General features: G+C 43.0%; 1 protein-coding gene across 1 annotated transcript in view; it reads left to right on the forward strand.

Annotated features, from left to right (window-relative positions):
• LOC112462257 overlaps positions 1–27,752 on the forward strand; it is a gene marked incomplete at its 5' end in the record, with an annotated part of 67,522 nt that overhangs the window by 11,236 nt on the left and 28,534 nt on the right. The window contains 3 exons of the mRNA XM_025027938.1: positions 650–973; positions 8,013–8,310; positions 10,190–10,335. Of these exons, the coding sequence (XP_024883706.1) occupies positions 650–973; positions 8,013–8,310; positions 10,190–10,335 (768 nt within the window). The remainder of the gene's footprint in view (positions 1–649; positions 974–8,012; positions 8,311–10,189; positions 10,336–27,752) is intronic.

The following is a 27,752-nucleotide window of genomic DNA, read 5'->3' on the forward strand; positions in this document are numbered from 1 at the left end:
ACTCAAATTCATTTAATTTTGTTGCTCCAGACAGTTTAAACATAGGAGCGCGCGCGCAGTGTCAGGCCGCAACCGTGCTTCACCATTATCTTGTAACACGCTTCGAAACGCTAAATGCACTTTCGAAGTTTCAAATGCTTTACACACGCTTTCTGCGCCCGTGCGCGCTGTAAGAGCACACGGTGCTCTCGAATCTAAGCAGATCTTAACACATCGGGGCGCCGTTGACAATTTGCTAGTTTCGCACGTGTGAGACTTCGCCGATATCGCGCTCGCAGAGGATTAAAGAAACCCCGGTAGGTCCGCTCGGTAGTTGTTTCGAGAGTTTTTAAGTAGCCGCTTTAATAGATAATAAGGAAAGATCGGTTCGAGGATTGTTTGTAGAAATTACTGTTCGAGAGACGGTTCGCCAGATTCCCATGAATACTATATAGATCCTGTGAGAACAGTGTTCGGATTTTGTGAGACATTCCGATACATATCGCATCCGAGAAGGCGTTGGAAGACGTTCCGATCCTGCTACTCGTGCGGTCTCGCGCACTATATGCCACGCGAATGCTACGGTTTTGCGGAAACTTGCGCTCGCTCGAAACTAACCGTTAGCTCCCGAAGGTTTGCTCAAGATGGTATTCTCTTTCGCGCGTTTCAGTGGAGGAGCTGGAATGCCTGGCCACCTGGAAGGAAGGCAGCAGCCGTTACTTAGTCGGCCGTCTGCATCACGGCCACGCGTCCAGCAACGAGGATCGATACCGGTGCTTTGTCTACGAGAAGGCAGGGCAGCAGACGGTGCAGAGTAACCTGAACAGGGCGGCCATGGGCATGGGCACCATGGACCACGAAGTCGCTTTGCCGGCCGGCGGGCCGGTGCCCGAGGGCACCGCCGAGGTGTACCGGGTGGCGCAGAGCGGCGACGCGACGTGCAATGGTCTGTTCAGTCCTATGGAGGGCTCCCGAACGATGACCCTGAGGAAAGGTGAGTCCCGATAAAGCCTTGACAAATCGAATTTTCATCTGTCATTCGATGACTTGTCGACCTATATTTCTGCTTTCACCGCTTGTTGTAAAATGTGCAGTAAGTGCATTTGCAGTTATTTTATTTTGTAGTTTTATTTGCAAAATAAAATAACTGCAAATTTTAGAATTGTTAGATCCTAAACTGACATACCAGTAACCATTTTAATTTTTTATTCTGAAGCGATGGCATGTAAGCGTTAAACTCGTCTAATTCAAACAGTCACTGTTTCTATGTTTATGATCCGATTGTATCGAGAAATATTCGAAGTCAGTGTGTAAAAATAGATATCCGATTCTCATTTATCAGTTGACGTATTCCAAATTAATCTAAGTGGCAAAATTACTATTTTCTGACATGAGTGTTTTTATTTAATTCATCTCTGACGTTGACGTCGAATATTAAAAACAGAATTATTAAGATAGATTGACGAAGGAAAATATTCAAAGAGACTTATCTGTTCTTACTTACGTATACAATTAGACAAATCAGAAAATGAGCACAAATCGATATGTAAGAAAATAGATCCATAAAAAAAATTGTAAGTGTCCGTACTAAAAATTTAAAGTGGAGCAAATTTGCAAACAACATCAGAATAATAAATCATTTAAAATAATAAATATATTTCAAAGTGTAACGCAAATGGCTACAGGGACGTCTTAATCTCGCTCCTTCGTTTCTTTGTCATCCACAAAAAAGCCAAAAAACAGTCTTTCAAAATGAACTCCTTTTTACTACCGCGCGCTTATTTCTATATCACCTATTTTTTTAGTGGGTCGCCGTCATTTTATTTTTATTTTACATTAGCGATTTGCTACAATACCTAATAGAAACTTCAATCGCCATCGAATAACCATAGCTGCGCCCTGCGATGAAGATTTCGCGCGGGAGCATAGACATTAGTGGATGAAAAAGCTATGGTTGTTAAAAAAAGATTTAATTATCGTAAGATATTGCACGGTAATAAATCGTATCAGCGATTTGCAATCTCCCGTCCAGTTGTGTGATTCGTCGTTAAATTTGTTTCATTTGCATCGTTCTCGTAGATTTTAATTATTACAGTGTAAATACGTGCTTGACGAGGATTCCCATTGGGACGCGGACGTTTCAATTTATCGTTATTTTCTATCCGGTCGAATTTTTGAAATTTTTTCGTACGATCGTCGCCGCCCGCGCGCGCGCGTCGTTACATCCCCCCCGATGCATGTTGCATAACGATCTCGCGCTTCCCGCGTGACGTCTTAAGTGAAATGTCCGCAGCACTCAACAACATTAAATTACAACTTGTGCAAAATGCGAGCGGCGGAATGCGGTGGCGGTAACGTGAGCGTATACTTTTAAAGAATTGCTAATCAACGTACGGGTTTTTCCATTCCATGAATAAGAAGAGCGTGTTTGCACTACGTCTGGCGCGAGGTCGTGTTCTACATCTCCCGTCCCTCCCATCCCTTACCCCGCTCGCGCATTTCCGTCTTACTCGCTTTTCATCTCGGGGCTCGCAATCCCATTTCGCTCCGTTAATGGATTCATATATAATTACCGGGGCTTCACGCTCTTGCATTACGCTTGATAAATATCATTGCGAAAGGAAAGATATGAAATTCTCGGGCGATGAAAGCGGGCTTTAAAACCCGTGGAGCACAACCGTGGGAGGGCCCGGCGTCGATCGGCAACACCATCCCCCCTCGCCCCCCCCCCTCTCACGTTTGGCCGGGCGTACGTTTTTCCGTTCTGCGATTTTCCGGATGCCCGGCCGTGCTGGAGGATAAATAACGTTGGATTAAACAACATCTCTCGTAATACCCGCTCTCTCCACTCCCGGTAGTCTTTTGATCCGAAATGTACACGCGGATATTTCGCAGTCGTAAATATCCCGTGTTTTCTTAATTTCGTTGTACGTCCGGGAGGGTCAGGCCGCGATACTCGGGCGGGCGTAATAATGAATCGCGGGCCGTGATGTTATCGCGATATCCGCCGAAATTATCGCGCGGGGACAAAAGCGGCCCCGGTGATAAACAGGGTTCGGACGTTACCGTCGCCGCTTATATCTGAGGCATGATCGTTAAAATCGAGGGGGTGCGAGTGGTTGCGCGTACACGCGCGTACATACACACGCGTCACGCACGCGGCCGAGCAACGGCTATACAGCTATTTCCTATCCGGTGAACGTCACCGAAAAATAACCGATCCTCCATTGTTATTGCCGCGTAACAGCCAATCTCTCGCATGCCGCACCTCGCGCGCAGCGCGGTGCCATTATGATACCACGTGAGTTGACGTTTTGTTACGTTATGCTGTATTGTTGAATGGACAGAGGTGGCGCAGCCCGATTATGCTGGATTTATTCAAGTGATACGAGAAAGATTTGTAATTAGGCAAACATGCATTTAATTAGAATGAGTTCTGAATAATAATTTCTATCGAACCGGTTCTTCAAAGATTTCAAAATTTTCATATCGCATTATAAATAATTTATATAATAATTGACGCAAAAATACAGGCAGTGAACATTGGATACTCACGAGTAAAATGGGAAGCATGGGAGTGAGCTTTGAAGGAGATCGATGGTAACGCTATTAATGCTATTATTTGCATGATAAAGCTCACGTGACGCGATAATAGGGTTTCCCGCAAGCGATGACAAAGCCCGAGCCCCGATGATGAATCGCAGAGCCGTCTCTCGTTTGTCTCTTCTCTTTTTAGACTTGTTTCTCGCAAAACGAAACTAGCACTCGCGCGCAGGCACGCGCTAATCGAACGTGTCAACACGCGCGCGCCCGGCTTCGCTCCGCGAGTAAGAAGAGCATATTTGCACGACTTTTCCGCGCTCGCGTTTTATTTTTCCCGCCCTGGTCCATCCGTCCCCTCTTCCCTCCACCCCTGACGTCTCCATCCCTTACCGACCCGTGCTCTCGAGTTTGCAAACCCGTATCTTGCCTCGCGCACAGTCTCGCAACAAACTTCGTTAACGTATTTCACTCCGGTGGATTTTCGCGATCCTCCCGCGCCATCTCTTCGGGGCGCGCATCCAGTGTTCCCTTTTCTCCTCTCTTTCTCTCTCTTTCTCCGCCTCTTTGCCGCGCTCATCGCGCGCCTCTCCAATTGCCACTTTCTTCGGCAAATCGTTTTAAGTCGAGCGGGAGTCACCGACACGCGCATAAAACTCACCGAAGAAAAGAAGAAGAAAAAGAGAGAAGGCGCGGGGAGGGGGGGAAGGAAGGAAGAGGGTCGGGAAAGAGGGAGGCTTAAGGACGCAGTCAGAGACAAGCCTTGGGGGGATGCTTGTAAGCTTCGCCGCCGTTAATATTACGATCCGCGTCTAGGAAAAAGCGCGAGGTAAAGGCGGAAGGGCAGCCAGGTGAAGGGACGCGGAAAAATGGATTAACATTGAACCTTTCCCGCCTTCGCCCTTCAAGCCTTCGCCTGGGCTCCTTTTGTTCCACTTCGCTCCCAGTATCTCTTCGCGCACGTATCTCGCCCTCATCTTCCGACACTCGCGAGCCCCTATTAACCGCGGTCCGCAGCCTCGGTCGAGATCCGAAGTTTGTTCAATTAGCTCGGCATCTACTTCGCCAGAGTAAATATCTGGGGAAAACTGCGAGAGACTGCGACTCGAGATACTCAGACCGGTTGCTCGGGGTTGGAAGAAGAGTCAAGTAGTTAGGCGAACGGGGAAGGACAAATTGCTCTAATTATCCGATCGAAAAATTCCAGGAATAACGTTATTTCGAATCGTTATGAAAAGTTAACGGATCGATCCCGATGTTTTACAGTTTTCGCGGAAAGTGTTAATCAAAGCTTTATTGACAATTCGAGGAAAGTGAAAAATATTGACGTTATTATTAACAGTAAGTTAAGAAGATAATACAACACGCATTTTGTAGTATAAATAAAAAATGTGTTATAGATCTATATATTAGACAAATTGGACAATAACATTAAAAACGGTATAACTTCATAATCTTTTGTTAAATTGTGTGGATTATTTAAATAAAAGGTACACTGAAACGAAGAAGAGAAAATGAAAAATATAAGTCGCTAAATATTCGTAACACACTTTTATCTTCCTAGAATAGAGATTCAAATAGAGACTAAATTTTAAAAATTTATTTGAGTAAAAATTATTAAAATGAAAACGAGTATAGAAGATGTAAACGTTAGAAAGGTAATGAATGATAAAAAAGTCGAGGATCGGGTCGAAAAACCTGACTAGACATATTAGGTCATTTTACGATTGTGCGATTTATATTTCGCTCTGTTCCATCTCGGATTGTCAGCGCGGCCGAATCGCTTTAACCCAATTCGGTCACATCTACAAAAGAATATTGTGGATAATACAAATGTTCAAGCGTTTGTCAAACGCGATTGCCAGTAACGGTATAAATGTAATATTCGCACACGACGAAATCGACGTAATTCCTCGCACGTGCGTACGCGTACATCCACTCAATTATTAATTCGTGTATAAATTCATAATCATGACATCACGCATATTCCACCGAATTACCGTCGCTTTATCTGCATTACAATTACTTGTAATTCGCTCAAAATTGCACGTAGTTCGATTCAGAGCGGTTAAATTCATTCGGCCTAGTCCCCCGTCGCGCCGACATGTTCCAGGGCCAATTTTGGAAACTTAATTTCCGAGAAAAAAGGAGCTTTAATTGCCAACGGGTTTTAACGTCTGCCTTTTAATTTTAAATGAACGCGATTCTAGATTAAACGATCGGGATGCCCGAAATAAAGATCTCGAATAGAAGGAGACCCCTTAAAATCGGGGTGTTCTTTATAAAAAAAAAAAAAAAACTAAGCCATAGATTGAACAAATCCTATGACAAGCATTAGATTATTGTATTGAGAGTAGCTGTAAAAAATTTCATGCAAATCGGTCCATTATATAATCTCCGACATATTTCTGGTATCGATTTTTAAAACACTATTTCGGGAAAATAGCTGCCAGGACCTCAATTTTTGACATTTTTTATTGAAATTTTCAAGAGATGTTCTCAAAAGACTACTTTATAAGATATGTATTTTTATTTTAAAAAATATCAAGAGACACACACATACGGTAGTACACGCGATGCGAGACCGCACCGTGACTCTTTTACGCGACCGCGACGCGACGAGTTGCGAGCACTCGATATAATTTTACTACAATAAAAATTCATTAATTTCGACCTAGTTTTAGGCCTGTCAAACGTATGTAACCTTAAAATGAAAATAATCGCGAAAATAATCACGCAAATGTAGGGCATTATTACGTGATTATTGCACGAGATTACGTTTCGCCATATGATACTGTCAAAAGGGCACACAGCGGGGAGGCTACGTACTATTTGTACTTTATCGTTTTCTGCAATTAATCTAAAAGGAACGAAACTGGGGCAATACGTAATTTGTATTTGTAGTATAAATCATTTGATGGGAATTTAAACGCGTTTCACCGAAAGAGCGTGATATAGGTCACCGGCACATGTGATATGTAATATCGTACCTTTTGTTTTTTTTGCGCGCGCGATACGCAATTTAAAAATTTCACGTCACGTCTCTTTCACTCTCACGTTGTGCTGTTAAATGAATAAATTACGTACGTAATAGTTTATCCTGACGTCCAATGAAAAAAATACGGACCAATCAATAAATATCAACGAATGAAATAAAAAAAAATAAAACGGGGGAAACATATCGACGCGAATCTACAAATCAACAACTTTATCAACGTTATTAATTTCTAGCGCGACGTGACTGAAACGGATAAAATAATGACGATAACGGCATGATCGTTCCCCTAATCTTAAAGGAAACGGGCGAGAAGACACGGCTCGACGTTTACGATCGCGGGAATTTGTATCTTGGCCGTGGGGCATCGCGAACGTGCTTATCGAGCGGCCGAGTCGTTGAATTATTTCCATTCATTGCCGCGCCGCGTGCAACAATGCCTTTATATGCCATAAAACCGACCGTACGGTCCGCGCGCGCTCCGTTAACCCGCTCGGTCGACCTTTCGCCCTCGACCGTACCCCTCCGCCGTGAGCCACTCGACGCGAATCGGGTGACCTCTTCTCGGTGACGCTTCGGTTTTACGTCCCACTCGGACCGGAAGTGGGACGGCTGTGGCGTATGACACACGGAGGGGGTTGGTGCCATCGTCAGTGCACTCGCTATTGTGGGATGAAAACGAAACGGACGGCGTGGCGCGGGGGGAGCAGAGGGAGGCTGCTGGATAGGCGTATTCGTTGGACCACGCGATATCCGTTATACGATTCTGCTGCACTGTCGGGGGAGTATCGACGTCGTCGGTTTATCGACTGTCGTTCCACGATATACGAAGGACTTTACGGCGAGCGGCCGTGGAGCCTGCGGAATTTTTCGGACGGTGCCCGCGGTGTTCTCGGCCGACCGGCATATCATCGGTTCGACGTAGCCGTGCCGTTGACGTCGAAGCCGCGGCCTTTACGGACGACGAGCCCGATATATGTGATGGGACGCGTAACGATCGCTTGGAGAATCATTCGTTTTACGAGAGTCGCGCGGGGAGAGGTTCCGAGTGAAGCCGCCTTTGACCTAACGCCCCGGTAGAATTCTCTGGTTAACGAGGAAACGCGAGGCTGGGTCGCGTGTTGCCTAACGAGGAAATCTAATCAGTTTTTCGTTAATCGAAAAATTCGCACATTCAAATATAAGAGACTTTTCTCAGTAAACTCTCTTACCGCCCCGGTAAGGGTGTTTTAGCATAGATGGATGCAGACATTTGATCCTAGAATTAATTTTTTGATCGTTATAAATGTATGTCCTTAAATCGCGTCAAGAACGATGAAGCGTCTTGCGTCGAAATATTCTAGAGATAATAAGTCTGTTTCTCGATTTTCAGTCTGTCCTACTTGTCCGAAATAGAATTGACTTCACAACGCGATACGGTGGCTATATATTATTTCTTACTTGTGATCAGATGCAAAAGCGCGTTAAACGACTGAAAACGTGGTGTTTCCTATTTCAGTCTCGTCCCCGGGCGAATGTCGATTCCCAAATTGGCTGACTGGACACTCGAGCGGCGGACTGACCTGGCACACTCTGGACCTCGGCAGATCCTACACGTTTCATTCGCGAAACGCGTCTCTGCATGTCGCAAGACCAAACACGACTTCGTCGAGTTTCGAAGGCGGGTCCATGGACCTGCAATACGTGCCCGGGCCGGAGGATCAGGACGTGAAGATCCTTTGCAACAGCATAAAGCAGTCGAATGGCGCGCAGACCATGACGACGATGACGCTGGTGGCACACTTCACTGTCGGCTGGTAAGATCGTCTTATTTCTGTATGTTTTATTTATTCTGCTTTACAATTATTCATTTTATATATGTGAGTATTTATATTGAGGAACTATTTAGTTTTTATAATCTTTAAGAGCAAAAAAAGCGAGGATGTGTTTATAATTTATTTTTATTCAAATATTATTTTTTTAATTATAAAAATACACGCCGCATGTGTGTGTGTGGAAGATGTGAAGTTAGCGTATCATTTTGTGGAAATTCGTAAAGTGCTGAGAGTTCTGGCTTTATTTTTAATAGTTCTATACTTCTTTATAGGTTAGACAAATAATTCTGATCATTAAAACACAAAAAATGCCTGAAGACAAACTGAGACGCCGGTTCTCGCTGAGACGTAGCGTCTCACTTTATCATACAGGAGTTTTCTTAACAATCATTGTTAGATTTCAAAAGATTTACACAAGTTCTACATAAGTTCTGAAAAGTTCTGGCGATAAATATTGTTTTTTTAATTTTAAATGATTTTTATCACTTGAGGGGGGAATGGATGTTGACCAATTCTAAATAATTTCAATTATTCTAAAAGAGTTCTCGTGCAGTTCTGAAAGTATTTAAACATTTTACATAGAGTTCTGAAAATAAGTTTTTTTTTTTTGAATTTTTTAAACAATTTTTATCACCCGGCAAAGGCACCCTTACATGAATAAACGTGAACGATTTTCGAAAATTCTATTCATTATATAGTAGAATATGTCTCAAGTAGTTCTGAACGTATTTAACCATATTATTCTGAGTTCTGACAAGAAATATTATTTTTTAATAATTTTGATCGCTCGAGAAATGCAACGCTAGGAGCATGGAGGTGAAACGCTGGTCGATATTCGAGAGTTCTATTCATTGTAAAATGTTTCTCTCGTAGTTCTGTATTTAACCATTTTATAAAGAGTTTGCAAGAAATGTTATTTTGTATTTTTTTAATAATTTTGATCGCTCGAGAAATGCACTGCTAGATGCATGAAGGTGAAACGCTGGTCGATATTCGAGAGTTCTATTCACTATAAAATATTTTCCGTGCAGTTTTGAACGTATTTAATTTTATAAAGTTCTGACGATAAATATTATTTTCTCATTTTTTAATAATTTTGATCGATCGAAAAATGCAATGCTAGGAGCATGGAGGTGAGACGAGGGAGCTGGTCGATATTCGAGAGTTTCATTTATCATAAAATATTTTTCGAGCAGTTCTGAACGTATTTGACAATTTTATAAAGAGGTTGTGGCACAAAATGTTATTTTTTAAGAATAATTACAACTATTTAGAATCGGTCAGCATTCCACCTCTGTCCCCATAAAAATAAATTCTTCGAGTGATAAAAATCATAAAAAAAAGAAAAAAAACAAGATTGCCATAATTCTTTCCAGAACTTATATAGTGCTATAAATCTTTTGAAATCTAGCAATGAATGTTACGAAAAACGCCGTGGGGCAAAGTGAGACGCTGCGTGAATCTTTGTGAGAGAGACATTTTTTGTGCTTTAATGACCAAGACTATTTATCTAACCTATATAGGGAACTATAAAACTTTATTAAAAATAAAGCCATAATAGGTACTTTATGAGTTTCCACAAAACGATACGCCAACTTCACAAACGCACACACATGGAAGATGAGATATGAAGAGTTCATGAATAATTATTTAAATAATAAAAAAAAGAAATTGTCGCACGGAAAAAAGTTTTACGGGAGAATCGACTCACGTTCACGAAATCGCGATGATACTTCGTAATTCTAATTCGTATCCGCTTGTCCGTAAATATCTGTTCGGATATCTACAGCGGTCGCGATTAAAGCGACAGGAATATGCTCGCCCCGATCTTTACGGATCTTCGCGCCCTTCTTTTTTCCAGTCGGAGCGGTTTTATGTGCATGACATTCTACCGAAGAGACGGCCACGTGATCGAGCTGCAAACGGGGAGCGCGGTATCTAGACCGGAAGAAGCATGCAGCCCGCCCCATTTTCTGCAGCACAGTACGCCTTTTCTCACCTTAGTCAGTAAGTACAATTCTTCTTTGTCTCCCCCTGTACTTTGTGCGCTTTCCCATTTTCGCGATGTGTCTCGTCGACGAAAGTTCGGCGCCGCTAGTCTCACGTTACTGGGACGCGCGATGCATCTTTTAGCGTTTCCACGTGAAAGTATTGCGATTGTTTGCGATCTGCCGAAATTACCTCGACGGAACTCACGACGTTATCTCTGACCGAAAAGCCCGAAGACCTCCTAAGGCGGTCACATTTAGCGCGAGAGGTACGAAACGATACGGGTCTCCGTTATCAATTCCAACGACAAGAACGAAGCAATTGCTAAACTATTGGATTAACGTAGACCCGATAAACCTTATCATCGTGCGAGGGACCCTTTCGCGATATCGTATCGATCGCCGAAACGCCCGCGCCCGTCCGATCGGGCGATCGGCGCAGCCGCTTGTTCCGCTTGATTTGCGTGGCTATGGGGTCTTATCTGATCCACGTAAAGACGACCGGGAACGAATCACTGGCAGGGAAAAGAACGAAGGAGAGACCCCGGACGGCGGGAGGGGAGGCAAAGAGAAAAAAACGGAGTTGCCAAGTAAAAACTACCCGCACTGCCGATAAACCCGAGAAAACTCCAACTTCGCGGAGGAAAAAGTTTTCGCGCGGCATGGCACGAGGATTTAGAGCGCCGACACGAGGAGGCGGCTGGATCAGGGCGGGAAAGAGGAAACGAGGTGGCCGGAGGATGGGCCAGGAGAAAAGAGAAGCTGAAAGAAAGGAAAAGAAGAAGAAGAAGAAGAAGAAAGAAGGAACGGGATGAGAAAATCGGGAATTGGTCGGGCTCGGACGATTTGTCAAAATCCCGCGAACGACTTATAAGTTACACCGTATCGTTGGCCGGTCTGGAACCGGCGGCGCTAAGTCATTTTCGTTCGTTTATCGTTGCTCGCGTGCGAGCTGCGAGCTCGCGCTCGCACGCGCCGGCCGCAAGAGATCGGGAGATCCGGGCGCCTCGAGAAATTCAATTTGCCGGGGAACGCCTTGCGAGGCGCGTCACGGAAACCCGTTGAGTCTGACAAGTTCGTGATTGAACAGCGTATTTTCTTATCATTTAGCGGCAAGTGGCTTGGCCGTTTGCCGTTTGTCCCGGCGCGGCGGCGCGGCGCGACCCGATTGCCCGCGCCCCAGGGGAGCGATATCGTGTTCGACATATAAAAAGCGGCGGCAATTATTGCGACCGCGCCGCAACGGATTAATATTGTCTACGTGTCTACGAGTGGGTAGGGTATATCGGGGCTTGCGAATTCGTTGTCTCTCTCTCTCTATCTCTCTCTCTCCGTTTCTCCGCTCCCCGCGGAGCAGTCTCATCCTCTGCCGATCCAGCCACTGTATATCGGCTGATACGAATGCAGTCCGCGCTGTTTCTCTACATTCGGGTCGAGCTCGACAAAATATCGCCGTCTCCGCAAAGAAGAAAGCTGCCAACCTCCTATACCCCCTTCTCACGGACGAGCGACCACCTTTCTAAACTTCCCTCCAACCGTCGACCCCCCTTCTCTTCCCCTCTCCCGCTTCATTCTTCCTGTCTCGTGTCTCACACCCGCCATCTTCTCGGAATACGATCGGTTCCCGTGGGCCAGAGTTGTAATCCCACGGGAGTTATTGGATTCGGTTTGATCCACTGGTCGTTCGTCCCCCCTCCCCCACCGCCGCTCCCTCCTCTGTCTTCTTAGATCCTCTTTTTTCCTACTTTATCCTCCGTATCGAAAAGCTCGATCCGTCGAGTCGCGCGCGGAACGGAAAAACTGCAATCCTCACTCGGGGACCAATGGGGTTGTACGTTCGACGACTTTCGGCAATGAATTGGGGTATATCGGATAAACGAAAACACGCCGCCATTAACGGTACTAATAATACACAAACAAGATAGCGGCGTTCCGCCGATAAAAATCACGATGAACGATAAATTGATGGGGAATGCAGGCTTTATACTTGCGATTTCGAGCCGCGATAAATGGCGCGAAATAAATATAATGGAATATAAATTAACGCTGCAAAAGTTAATAACGCGCATCAGGGTTATTGGATTCGAGATCATCGGCGGTAATTAACGAGCTGTAATTCTCGGCTGTACGTGCGTTATCACACACGAGCGTGACGCGCGTGTGTGTGTGTGTAAAAATCGAATAAGCTCGTTTGAATTATTGACAAATGTCGGCTAATAATACAGAAATGTCATTTTCGAAATTCGCAGACGATACGTAGATTAGTTTTCAATTATGCATTAGATCCATTCCCGCTTAGTAATTCTTCTCCCTTTCTCTTTTATTCGCCTCCCTTTTCCGATTAAAATGCCACTTTGTTAAATCTCACACTCACTTACGTAACGTTTCAATAAAATGTCAAGATCGCTTTCTCCTTTGCGAAAGCGTATCCGTCAACGATTGGTTGAAATTTATCGATGATGACTCGACTCGGCGAAATTTACAGCGAATTATTTCTTAAATTAAAGATGAAACGTTCGATTCGAACTCGACCTGTCTACGATCTTGCCGCCCGGTATCTTTCGCGATTCTTTCATAATTCAAGGGAAATATTGACTTCGATTTAATTCACTGCTCGTTCGCAGTTATCTCTCGTGGTTATCCTTCTCGCGGCGGGAAAAAGCATCGAAAAGCTCAATCCGCCGCTTCGCAAGAAGCAAGGAGCTATTCTCCGGACTGAGTCACGTACGGTTCTCCGGGGAGCCGGCTCTCTACGAGAACGAAGAATAAGTATTTATCATTCCACGCACGCGGTGCACGAAATTTACAATTCAGATGTAAAAAGAAGCGGCCTCCGGAGTTTCGTATTAAAGATTGCAATCGCAATCGCATAAACAATGACGCGGCGTAATATCACGATAATACATATAAACAGCGAACTAACGCAAAGAACAACAAGAGAGGAAAGGTAGAGATATTGAAAGATTATCCCTCTCTAAATTATATTACGTTACAAAAGAATTTTGGAAAGGACCCCGCATGATTTTCATGAAAAACAACCGACAGTTTTCGGTCAGTTTGCTTAAATTTGTGATATATTGTAGTTTTTGCGTCCCTGATGAAGAGTTTTAGTAAATAAGATTTTTAAATGCCCATAATTCAAAAACTAATCATAAAGAGTTGATGAAAGAAACATGAAAACCACAATAAATCATAAATTCATAAGCAAATTGACCAAAAACGTTTTTCTCGTAAGAATCGTGCGGAATCCTCAATATAGATGTAATCGTAAAACACAGTTCGAGTATTTTATAATAAGAAAAAACGAAAAATATGTAAAACTTGTCACCGAGTTAGAATTTATCTTTAAACTCACGTCATTACAGTAATATAATACTTTTCTTGGTCGACGTTTATTTGTGATAAAAAAATTAGAGCAACTTTTGCAGTACGACAAAAAAATTCAATAATAACAGCTGGTTTTCTATTACATAACCACGTCCAATTAATTCTATATGTACCCTCAGTGAGTGAATTTGCTCTGTTTTATCGTTCAACATTGAATGAACGGTAAACGATCAATGTATAAAAATTCATTTTGACTCTCTCGCCATGCCAGTCAATATGCGGAACGATTGATCATTCATTCACGAGCGAAAAGCTCTCCATCTTCTTCTCTTCCTCTTCTCTCTCTTTCTCTCTCTGATCCAACCAAAGCTGCCGCTCTACCATCCCACCTTCATAAGCTATATAATGTCCAACGCCGCAATAAAGTAGACCATCTACGAGCTATTCGTCTTTTTTCTTACTTTGTGAGATTCTCATTCCATCTCCCTCTCCCCATCTCTCTCTCTCCCCCTATCCCGAACGGGCTTTCCTCTAAACTTTTATGACCACTCACGGAGAGAATGGAGAACGGCGAGGACGACGCGATAGAGAAAGGCGGCGGCGACATTGGTATTCCGTTGACGTTCGCGAATTACACCCCGAAGATAGACTCGTCGGTGGTGCACATCGAGAAATTTTCACGAGACAGTACGAAGTTAAGGGAGGTAGCAAAGGGAGAGCCGCGGATTGATCGCGCGAAAGTCTGTCGGATAAATGCTGGCGATACTGAGTGCCAAAAGCGGCGAGAAAATCGTAACAGACTGACAATGAGAATAGAAAAGACTATTTTGTATGAAGTAAAATAGCTTTCGTAAAACATTATAAATGATTATAATTGCGATATACCAACACCGTCTTTAAATTATTTTAAAACAGTGTGAATTATTATCTTTTACAAAATATTTCTATAAGACCCGAAATTAAAATTTATTCAAGTAAAATGGCAGTAAAATTAATTTAGTTACGTGTTAGAATTGGGAAAATAGTATTCCGAAGAGACACATTTAAGAAGAATTGTTGCAATACAACGATCGCTTTCGATACAATGCCAAAGTATTTTTTTATGATGTTCTCTCCCGAATAAATTTTCGCCACGAGACTGATTTTGAGCGTTTATTGTTTGTACACGTATTGCGTGACCATGTTCGCTCGAACCTCGGCTAAGTATTCGATAACGTGCGGGACGCGTACAATCGTTGAGATCCTCGGCGAATGGAAAGGTCGGGTAAATTTCAGCTACTAAGCGAGGAGGGAAGCCACGATCGCCTTAAGATTCTAACGACGACGGTGGAAATTTCGGTTCCGCATGGTAAATGGCCGGGGAACCGAGTCGCGAACTGGGTTAGCGAAACCGCTGTAACGGACTATGTAAGCGTACCTGAGACACCGGCCATAACGAGCTGGAATCCCTGAGCAATTAAGCCACCAGCACGCCAGGCGTTTCTCCGTCTCGTCTTCGTACCGCCGCAACATTGCCGAGTCAGGTTACCAATGAGCTTCCCCGGTTTGTAAATAAATAACCCGGACTATAACGCAATGAACCTGAATGCAATGTTAATGGAAGTAAATTAATTCTGCCCCTGAACTATATACTTGGATTTTTTACTCGCGCAGAAATTGCCTCAGTCTGGTTTTCTTGGACACCTCATATAAGTACGGTTAATATAAAAACATAACTCGGAAAAGTAAAATATATACGAATTCATCTATAAATTATGAGATGGAAAATATAACGCATCTAGAAAGCAAAGAGAGAGAGAAAGAGAGATAAGTAAGTACGTATGTATTTAGAAAAACGTGTACCTACATTCTCTGTAATTGTTTTCGATCGATGTTAACGGGGCGTGTACGCAAGATAAGATAACGATCGGTTAGGGCCTCGGCGTTGATAAAAAATTCTGCTTGATATAACGAAAGTTACACGAATACAAGGTACGAGTCGCAAAGTTTCGACAATGTCACGCCATCGAGATCCGATTTGGGGTTCTGTATTAGCTTTCGACGAGTTGCGTCACGAAACGCAATCGAGATCTCGCGTGTCCGCCAGAAACAAGAGAACTTCAAAAGCTTGTCCGTTACTTATTTATGCAAAGAGGTAATAACTCTTCGTAATTTGGTCGGGTTAATTGCAAATTCGATAATCAAAAGATTCAGAATTAATTCTCTCCCTAGCTTGACTCTAGAAAAATTAACTAAACTTTCGAAACGAAATTTTTGCTATCTAAATAAAAAATATAGGATTATAAATAAAGGTACGTTAATTTCACGTTTTGTGAAAATCGATCCTAGGTACGCGCATTCTCCTCCCGCGGCGTAATAATTCAAGAGACGATATCACGAGCATGGTTAATTTTCCAACGCTTGCATACGATGGCGGATAAATTTTCCCGACTTTTGTCAGCGTATGAAAAAAGTGACAAATTAAGTATATTTACGTGTATTACACGCAGCCCGGCCAAAAGCGCCGCGGTTAAAAATCTCTTTGACGCGGTTTAAAAGCAGGAGCGGGAAGATACAGCGGTTCGCGAGAATCGCGGGGAAAGAAAAAAGGAAATGTCCAGAAAACACAAGAACCACGCGGGAGAGGAGGTCCGGCAACGCGGGGAAATATGAGATAGGATGAAGCGACGCGTGCGAGGGATGGGACGGAGAAGAAAGGGGACATTGGGAGGGAGAAAGAGTAGAGAGCTTTACGGGAGACTATTATGGTCGGATAGCTAAACGGTGCACAGAGCAGCGCGGCGCGCGCGGTCAGCCGTTGAATATATTATATTTTTAAATCACGAATATATACACGCGGCCGGGGGTGGCGTACCGAAACACACACATGCACATGCATACGCGATCCGTATGCGCGCCCTGTACGTGCTTATAAGCCGCACATCCCGTACATCCACAGCCACGTCGGTACGTGTCGTACATCGAGCGAGGCGTACATACACGGTACCTATGTCCGTGCGCCAACACGCGTGCACCCGTGCGGCCATAAACACGCGCGCGATTGCCCGCTCGCCCGCTCGCTCGCGCGACATGCACGCCCGCACACACGTCCGTCGCCGCGTGCAAGTGCAAGCGCCGGATTACACGATCGCTTCGCGTACAGGACGGCCCCGGCGAGGGGTGGTCGTCGCCGACGTTGGCGTTTGATGAAGTAATTTGAATTCTTGTAGACGGAGCTAACTCTCGCTTTCCCTCACAGTGGTGTACCGTTCAATTTTCATCTCGCCAGACATAACGTAATGCGGAACGTGTAAACACGGGACTCGTGTAGTTTGCGCGAAACACGCGTATCTTTCAAAATCTTGAGTACGTTTCTCGAAGCTCGGTATTTTTCTGCTAATGTCTCCTTGCCGTCTGATTTTCCATTCAAGAAATACGAAGGACGGATTTCTTTTCGAAGATTTCTTTAAATTGAAAACTTTTTATGATAAATGAAGTTGTTTTAGGAGCAATGACATTTTTTAAGTACCTGATGTTTTTATAGGATTTTTGCCAATCAGTTTAAAGGTTATATATAAAATAAGAATGTCTTGATGTTTCAATCTCATCTGCATAATCGCGTAATAGTAATAATAACATTTATTGTCATCACTTTATTATTATCATCAATTCTTTAAGATGATGGAAGAAAAGATCGCAACTCGTAGAAGAAAACATAAAGTGAAATACGAAAGACGAAATATAAAATACAAAGGAAATAACAAAAGATGTCACATTGTAAAAGTAAATATATATGCAGTAGGTTGATCAACCAGAACGCGCCGACCGATGTATTTATACGATTATATGTTGCCCGGTCCTTTGAGAATTTGCTCCGGTTTTCCCACTGGAACGTCCTGTATACCGCTGATGTTACACGAGCCACGTAGAGGAACGTGCTCGTTGTCCGGATCAAATTGATTAAGGCTTGACGTGGGACTTGATAGAATCGACCTACTGATTATCCCCGCGCGCAACAAAAATTGGGGCTTACGAAAGGAAACGACGCGTTCGTGCTCGCGAGTAAGCGATTTTCCCGCAAATTTCTTTGTCTTTCTCGAAGTGAGAATCGGAAAATGGTATGAGATAATACGGAAAAAGGAAAAGCGGTCCGCACTGATGTCGGATGACGACTGCAGACTTTCATTTAAAGAATCGTAAATTTGCGGGAGAGACTCACAATCGCGCGCGAAGAATTTCGGTAACGAAATATCAAGGGAACGAGCTAACGGAAGCGTCAAATGAGAGGCGCGTTTCCTCATTCTTCTTTTTTTCTTTTTAATCTGAGACAACGGTATTTTTCCCCAAAAGATTCGCGTTCCTCAATTCACCGAAATAATTTGCGAATAATTTGCGCCTCTCTTTACATCCTCGGTTTACCGTTTAACACGAACTCTATACGTCTTTCTGTCCAGAATTTCGTGCAAGTACTTTTGTTTCGCGCTGCGTAACGCTACACGTGTACCGTTGAGTAGCAAGATTTTAATTACGAGTTACGATTATAAGAATTTATTATTGCCGCGCGTGTTACGTCGTTTAGTAGACGGCCATAAAATAGTGGGCTAAATGTATGCGATATTATTCGCGATTTATGCGAGCATAATTACAACGGAACGTGAATGAGGAGCGAACAGTCTAAACCGAGCTATATTAAGAGAAAAGTCTGAATTTACGTGAAATTATTTTCACGCAACGTGTTAGTCTTCTCGTGATATATAATCCGATGTACTAATAAAATTAAAAAATTCATCACACAAGGATTTTCTAATGAGGAAAAAAGTAAATTCGTTGAATTAATTACAGGAATGTTTAAAATGATTAGAACCATACAAGATACACCTTTAATTAACTTCAGCTAGCTTTAAATCGCATTTTTTATGAAAGACAAAGACAGATCTGTTTTCTCTCCAGCTTGGAATTTCTTCCATCTAATTTTCGCTCACAGTATAAATTTCCTTGGAATTATAATTTAATATAAATAGTAATATTGTAATATAAATTTTTAATGAAATCCATGCATCTATTTCGCTGATAACAAATAAACGTCTGGATATAAAATTTCGCGTCGTCGCAGAGCAATAACGGTCGCTTGCTTTCGAAAACGGAAAGGCACAAAGATGGAAAATGAAAAGAGAGTCTCCCGCTTTGTCAGATAACGAAAAGCCAGGTCGCCCGTTCGCAATTTGCCGGCGTTCTCGGAACGACCTCCTCGGCCGGTTCTAACGTTAACAAACGTCAGATGCTCGTGTCTACCTCGCTAAACACGCCGAGTGGCCGCGGCGCGGCAAAAGCCAAAGCAAGAGCAAGAGCAAGAGCGCCCGGAAGCGAGCGTGACCTCTACGCGGTGGCGTTTAAAGTGTATATACGCCTCTCTCGGGCTGCCGACCTCAACGCTCGTTTTCAGGGGTTCGCGATTAACCTCGTTAAAGCTCGGAACGATCGTAAACGTCTGGGCCAGCGCGAGTTATCTCCGTACTCCCTGCGCTCCGCGGGACACCCGTGACCTTTCCCTCCCTCTTCCCCCCTCACTCCCTCACCCTCTCCTCCCACGCTTTCTGGGGACGAAAAGTGCGAGGAAAGAGAGCGGATAATCTCTGGCGGTAATAGCCGGAGTCGTTGGAATTTTGTCCGAGAGGAATCCTCGCTCCTCGGTCCAAGTAGTCCCGGGCGAGGGGCGAGAGGGGAAGGGATCCGGGAGTTGCGGCGTGCTGCGAGAGAGGACCCTGTAATTCGCCCGGGTTCTCTTTTATTGGATTCCTTGACACCGCCCGGCGGAACTCGCGCTCCGCGTCCGCTGGCATTTATACACATCCGAGGAAACACAACGAGCGCCGCCGCCGCCAGCCGGCTCGCATTAAGCTCGAGGAAAGCCCGCGTCGAATGCGCCGAGCATTTGAATACAAGCGATGTAACGCGACGCGCAGCAATGCGGCGGCGGGGAGTAATTTCGCGAGAGCAGGCTGCAAAACTGCTGCCTCCGCTGCTCGGAACATCTTCCGGTCGGTCTAAGGTGTCGCGTCCAGATGAAAAATCCGAAATACTCGCGATCGCGATTTGCGCGGCCGAGCAACGTAAATCCCAACGTAACAGACACGCGCGATGAGCTTTTCACTAGTTTAAAATTTTTAAGATGCTGCCGCGCGCGCGAGCTTCGAGCTTCCGGCGAAAAAGAGTCGTGTGAATCGTGAGGGAAGGGGTGAGTCTGTCGGTTCACGTTTTCACGCGTGTTCCCTTTTTCCGTTTCGTTTTTTTTGCGCGCGTTTGCGTGACTCCACCGTGATGAATTATGAGGCATAACCTCGGGAGACACGGTGGCACGATGCATATGACCTATATTTCACGTTCTTACTACGAAACGTGCGATATCGTGCGGCGTCCGTGTCATGGTAGCACGATCTAACTTGGCCCAACTTAAGCCCCGCATCAAGCCGAAAACTAGAGGCACTAAATATTTTTATGTATATTCATTTTTTACACATTTTTTTTATATTCTTGAACAGAGCAAGCTATATATTTTTAAAGACCCAGCTTGGGCTACTTTTGACTCAACATTAGAAAAGAAAAATATAAAATATCTTTTTTATCTATCTAGCGTTTATTTTTTAAAAACATGTTTAGCGCATCTCATACTTTTTATTATTTGTGTCGATTTACTTGTTTTAATCATTTCTATGTAATTCTGAATGAGAAATTGCATTAATGACACATATTGGCAATTACAAGATAAAAAATAGCGAAAAGATTCGTTTTATCATATTATTATAAGATTATTGGATTATTCGTGAACGAAAGTTGCTGTTTAATAATTACTATATGTGGCTTTAAATAATGAATGGCACGATAATTAATTTCTCATGTGTTGTAACGAAATAAATATTCCTTTTTTTACGCCGGAACGACATTTATCCGAGCAAACTTCTTTAAATCCCATCTTTTGTGTTCAAGTTGTTCTCGTTTTGAGTTAGTAACTTCACGTACATTTATATTAAATCCGGAAGCTCGCCAGCCGACCAACAATGCTGTTTGCTTCCGCTCACCAATCGCGGAACTTTTAAGATAGAGAAAAGAGCAGAGCAGCTGGGGAGATAAAAAAAAGAAGTTATATCGATTTCCTTTTGAAAGCTGTTGTGCCTTTAAAGTGTTTCCTTAGAAATCAAGGAAATATGTTTTCTTACATTTAGCCGTCTCCGATTTTATCGTAATAAACTTCAGTATACTTTATTAATCAATCGTGAGCATTTCTTTTTACTTCAAAAACACATCATAACAAGTGCCTTAATTTAACTTCTAAACTCGTTTAAAACAAAAATATAGTATCAATAAATTTCCCGTAAAAGATACTTAAAAGTAACACTGTGCAAAAACTGTTTCAGAAAGAGTTGCATCGAGCAACATAGATATAAAATTGCGGTAATTGTGTTGACAATTATTTCGTTAAATGCTTCACAAAAACGTTACGCAGTTCTTTACTGCACAAATACATCGCTTCTTTTCTACTATTGAGGACAATAAAAATTTTGTAATAACACCAAAAGAGCGCAGTTTTTAGTGCCAATTTAGTGGACAACTGCTGCGACGACGAAACTGGCTTTCTGTTACATTTGCTCGCGCGACTACCGGGTCAAGAATTAAATACGACATACATAAAAGAGTTAGGGTTTAGTATCTCTCCGGAACGGTCCGAAGACCGTTTTAACTCTTCGACACGACCGGCAATAAACTCTTACGCCGTGGCGTAGCGGCGGGATGGCGTAGAAGTGGGTTTAGAAAAGCTTTTCGAGCTCTTCGGGCGAAAAGAGCGCGGGGGAGGGTCGCGCGGGTGGCGAAAGAAGAGGAGGAGAAAGTGGAAGCGCCGCCCGGCCAGACTCATTTTTCATAAGTTCGAAAAACACACCCGGGGCAGTCGGTGCGTAAATTTGAATTTCTCCGCGACTGCAGCCGAATGGGATAAGACGGGGCGCGCGGCGCGGGGTGACGGACGTTCCTTCGAGTACGCTCGGATGGTAGTCTGGAAGTGCCGTCGAGCATATGACGCGGAATTTCGAGGGACTCCTTTTTTGCCCCGCCCGACTTCCGTCCCGCCCGACTTTCCTTTCTTTTTCGTCGCGGACCCGCGGGGGCGACGTCGTCGTCCCCGGAACCCGGAGGTGCGCGTTCCGGGAAACTTCGCCTCTCCTCGTTCTTCCGAAATGGCGCGACGAAACGAACACGGGAGAACGCGCGCACGTGGTCACGGTGGCACGGCTGAACGGCATAACGTACCGCCAGTAATTACATTGGACGATCGATTGTCCTCGAAACGACGCCACCGCGAAACCAAACGCGAGCGGGCGCAAAACGACGGGCGCTTAGATGAAAAAAGTTTCCCATTACCATTCCATAGAGCGAAAAAGAGTTGAAAGTTAAAGAACTTGAAAGCCGCGTGAAAGGCGTGAGTCCGTTTTATTAAATTTTTCTAGGAGAGATAAGTAACTCATTTAAAGGAGGGATCTGACTTAATTGGCTACAAAAGTAAGTTGGTATATTGCTGATAATTTTCAGTGCTTTTCTGTGAAGAAGGATTATAATTTAGCCGTAAATAGAAATTCCGCTCTTGAAAGAGCGTTGCTTTTTAAATAATTGACGAAAGAACGTCGGCAACGTGCGAATTTATCCCCGTAGCGCACTAAAATTGTGGTCATTTCTATAAAGAGTAAACTTTTATTATTTTTGTAATTCTTCTTCATAATGTATGCTTCGAATGATATTAATGATGAAAATTGATTGAAAATTAAGAAGAAAAAGGGAAGAATTTTGAGCGAATTCTGAGATTGCAATATTAAGAATTAACACTGGGGTTGATAATAGAACAATAAATTTGCTGAGCGCATTAATGTATCACATTGAAATATTCTTATCTCTTCGTCAAAAAATATCATGTCTCTATAATAAATAGAGAAAATTCTCAGCGCGAAAGGATAAATTAGTATTTGAGTAAAAAATACGCATTCGGCATTGAATGGCGCAAAAATGTTTCATGCATAATTTTCTTTTAGAAAAGAATAGTACCTAAACTATCAGGGAAAAGACAAATTTTATGAAAATGTATTAATGATATCCTCTAATCTTCCGTTACAAAAGCTTGATTACTGTTACCAACGCGACGCGGCAATGACTCTCAGACTTTGATTTCGTGTCTAGGCAGTGATCCAAAGTACCTACTAATTAAATCGAATAGTTCGCACTCTGGATCCTCGCTCTCATTGTTAGGCCCAGACTTTCCGTCAGCATCTTCGCGTCTGAGCGGAAGACCACTAATGGCCGGCTCTTGTTGGCAGACGTACAATTTCGGGCCTCCGTCGGTTCCATGCATTTTGCCGCTTCATCCAGTCGTGTCCAGAAATCTAGAGACTATGATTGCCGCGCCGGTGGGGATCGGTTCGATATTAGCGCGATGACATCTCGAGCTATTACACCACGAGAGAGCGTGTTATTACATCGAATTTTAGCGTCCCTCCGTCGACGACGCCCGGTGTATATATGTGTATGTATACGCCTCGCATTACGGATGCAACCGACTCGCCTCGTAATTGGTGATTTTGGATCGTTTCCAATCAAGGGGGGTGCATCACTCCGTAGCTGGTACACACCGCGGTAACGCCCACACTTATGTGACGGTGGTAAGATATGCGCCAATCGGCGAACATGCCCTGCTAATTGCCAGACTGGTTCCAATTCAGCGAAGCACATGCGACTCGAGAATCCGGCGACAACAACGATATGACGTCGCATATATAAATGATTACATGGGACTTTAAATAGAACGGTTCCCGTTATGCAAAGTTTACCGGAAGTTAAATTAATAAATCACTTTTTAGATACAAAATGAAAAAGAGATTTAAATTCTATAAATCTTTATGAATGCATCCGCTGTCAATATAGCCGCAAGTTTCAAGAATGTAAATAAAAAATCGACCATTTTTACCGCATATAAAAATATAAGAACCATGATAATCTGCTGTTATACATAGAACTTTTTCTATCATAGAACGTTCTATTACACGAAAGCAAGAGGTATTAAATAATATCTAATGACAGAAAAAAATTTCAGTGACAGAACGGTAGAGCAACTAAAAATATCATGGTATATTAACGCGCCAATTTTCCGCGAGAAAATTCGAATTCCCGTAATCGGATCGATTAGAATTCCTTCTCCGGGGAATCCGCGCGCATTGCGCAATTTCGAAAAATGAACTTTGAAAGTAATCAAACAAGCATGAATTCCGCGAGGGACATCGAGCGATAGTCAACTAGTAGAACTGGTGAGATTTGGAAGTTCGCCAGTGTGCACCGACACGGTTCTCGACGAACGTTGGCGGCGGCGTGAACTTTGTTTCTGAGTTTTGATGCGCGTTGTAAATTGCTCGGATCTCGTACTATGGATCTTTCTATGGTACGACACGCTCGAGTACGCGAGTTTTCTCTCCGCTGTTAGAGAGAGAAAGAGAGAGAGAGAGAAAGAGGGGAATGTTTTTGTTTTCCGATCGTTACCGTTCAACACGCTACTCGCGCCCGTATATCGCGGTCATATCGTAAGAAACTCGCATGCGCTGATGAAAGTTGAAACGTTTTTTGTTTTCTCCTCTTTTTTTCTTTCCTCTTTCCTCTTTTCTCTTCTCTCTCTCTCTCTCTCTCTCTCTCTCTCTCTCTCTCTCTCTCTCTCTCTCTCTTTCTCTCTCTCTCTCTCTCTCCGCCCTCGTTTTTCAATCCAAGTCTCGGGTTTCGCGCGACTTTTTCAATAGCGCGAACGTGGCGCGAGATAACGTTAGGAATAATGCGATCGGCAATATTTCCGCGCATTCACGGGCGTTGGAAATCTTCGAGGAATAAGGAACGGCCGGGGCACGTTCGCGAATGGCGATTGCACACAATGCGCCCACGTAGGCGCAGCAATCCCTCAACTTGTCACTTACGTTCCGCTTGTAACGGGCGGTCGTTCCCGTTCTCGCAACCCTCTCCTCGCTCCCCCGCCGTCCCAACTTTTACGTCAGTCCCTTCATTCGTATGGCAGACGATGGCTCTTTTCATCCGGCGAGGCATTTTATTCGAGAAACTCGTCGACGTCGATGACGAGAACGACGGAGAATACGGTTAGGAAGGACAAGTTGACCTTCGATCTTTATAAAACTTCGGACGAGGATACTCGCTTCACCAAGGTCGAACATATTCTTCGCGCTTTCGCAAAAGACTGAACGATTCATCCACGTAAGCTTGTCCAAAAAGATTGCATCTCTAACGCTGCGTTTAATAATATGATCTCACGTAAAGCTGTTTGCAAAATGTATCAGGTATTTTAATTTTTCTTGTATATAAACTTTGTTGTTTTATTACAATCTATTGTCTTACAGATTGTAATAAAATATGCGCGAGAGATGAACGAAACTGTAATCTGTCGTCAAAAATCAAAGAAGCTTCTTTTATTGAAGCTTATCATTTTACAGTCTATTTTATATTTGTATTAACTTATTAAGTTATTATTAATTGGGTGTTATTGCCGCAAGTAGACCAGAGAGATTTGCGTTTTCGTAAAATAGGAACTCGCGAAGTATCGGCAGAGCTAATCGGCACCAATTTCAATTGTTTTGAGCAAATTGGGCAATTTTCCTCGTTACGATCGATACGGTTATTTCCTGCGCGAGTTTAGGCTCGTAAACTAACATTGAATGTGTTTGATAATCGCCACTATGATTATTAATGATCAGCGCGCAAAGTTCTCGGGCAAGTAATAACAGGAAGCACGTCGAATTTGATAGTCGCCACGGGTTCGTTAATTATAAATACTGATAGTCGATAATTAGAAGCGATTTCCCCGCGATAACCCGGCCGCGTCCGTTCGGCCAGTACGTCCAGTCATTATGGCGAATTCCATAATCATGTAATATCTAAAATTATACTCGCCGGAGTTTTCGCACTGGCGCGCGCGCATGAGCGGCGCGCGCATTAGCAAATTGGCGGTTAAATAATTAAATAATGCGGTACGGCGACACGTGATCATTTTAATACAAAATCATCATCGCGGAAATTGTCCTTCTCGTCATCATTCGCCGCGACACTGTGCTCCGGGTCGCGCTTCGAATTTAATTATAACTTCCATCGCGCCCGCGCGCGCGAGCGCGCAACCGCGGCGCAAATTTAATGCCGCTGTTAAATCACTCCGCAAACTGTTCTTCCACTCGCGCTCGCTATCAGCAGCGGCCCTGCGTCCGCATATTGTATTTATCTCACAAGGATCTACGGAAGACTTCTGCAACAATGACATTTTCTCGGTCGCATTTCAGATAATGACTTTATTTCGTTATACGTTTGTAATCGTCTGATCTTGCGACATAGAATCTCGGAAGCCGTATATGGAACGTTTAAAAGCACTTATCGAACTTACCCGTACCGATTTAATTCCCGGATACACACGCGAGATAGAAACGTCACGTGCAACGAGCTCGTTTTTTTTTTTAATGCGGAAACTTCCGTTCCAGAAAACGCTCCTTTATGAACCGCGCACTGTTTTTAAATACGATTTTACCCCCCCTTAATATATTCATTGAATTATTTTCCGCGCGCTTTATTTTCGTCCTTTGCTCCTACTGTGGCAAGATAGAAACGCGTATGCTACATTGGGATTACAGAATACAAAATGCCGTAATAGGATACAATAGATATAATTAACATATACTCATTTGCTTTACCGAAATGCACGCAAGCGCTCAAGGCGTACTTCTCGATGCTCAGTCTTTAACGTAATGAGCATTAAACTGCGGCGCAAATTTTCATCTTATATTTTCCCGCAAACTCTATTACTCTGCAGGCTAGAATAACTGAACAACAAACTAGATTCGTAATAAAAATCTAGAGTCGTCAAATATGATCAATGATCAGCGCAACTTTCTATAAAATTATATTTATCGATACTTCATTATTTAATACCATTATTTATTCTAAATAAGAACACATGCAACGAGAGTCCATTCGTAACTGCGATTTACTCACTTAAAAACAATTGCTTTTGGATCGTGTTTATTATGCCGTATTGTCTGGTATCGCGTTATGATTCGCTTCATTAATTTGTCCACGCTAATTTAATTCCGCGCACCCGTTCCGCATGTGCAAGCCGTACTTACCGTAAATATTAATTGCGCAACTGAAAACCATTCAATCTTGCGAATCTACGCGACATTTTGTTTCATCAAGTACTTACTGTACAATACGACGCAATCATATATTACATAATTTCTATTCAAGAATTAAAAGTTTGCACACATTTATATACCTACTTATAATATATCGTTCGTTTAATACAAATATTGGAATGCCGTTAATAAATTAATTTAATAAATCTTCATGTATAAATTACAAAAAAAATCTGTGGGGAATCTTATAAGACTGACAATTAATTTTAGAGATTTTTATTTAGATTTTGATTTACTTATTAAAATTTGAAGTTATACACACTAAGTTACTTGGAATTGCATGATGGAAAATAAAAATCTTACAGTCTACTCAAATGTTAAAGTTTTATTTATTAAAAAAGTTTAATTCCAACTTCATCAGGAATTTATAAATGAAAAAATAAATAATCTGAGATACTTTGTCATATGTATAACGCGCAAAGATAGATTGACAGATTTCATTTTTCTTTTTGCATTTTCTGTGTCAATCAAAATTCAATATCTGAAATGTAACTGCAATGCTGATTTGCATGCTAATTTTGACATTTATACCACGTTGCTTGTATCATCTATGTTTAACTCGCATCTCTTAAATCTCTGACATTATAGGATCGCATTTTCTTTTCATTCGTGTTGTAATTCCGATACCGTTGTGGAAACGGCCAGTCTGATTTAATCATACCGCGACTACTGCCGAGATGCGTATCCAAGTAGAAACGGACGGCAATGTCAGACAGAAATGCCTTTGGCGATCGGTAACTGGAAATGACGCGACGTACCAAGACGAATAGGAGCACTGACGTTCAAGTCTATAGCTATTTAATTCTAATTGTGAATAGCGTAGATGGATATGAGTTGAATGTTTGAGAAAATTGAATTTTTTAATCCA

The sequence above is a fragment of the Temnothorax curvispinosus genome, unplaced genomic scaffold, assembly GCF_003070985.1.
Source record: "Temnothorax curvispinosus isolate PA1 unplaced genomic scaffold, ASM307098v1 QBEX01012135.1, whole genome shotgun sequence".
Lineage (NCBI taxonomy): Eukaryota > Metazoa > Arthropoda > Insecta > Hymenoptera > Formicidae > Temnothorax > Temnothorax curvispinosus.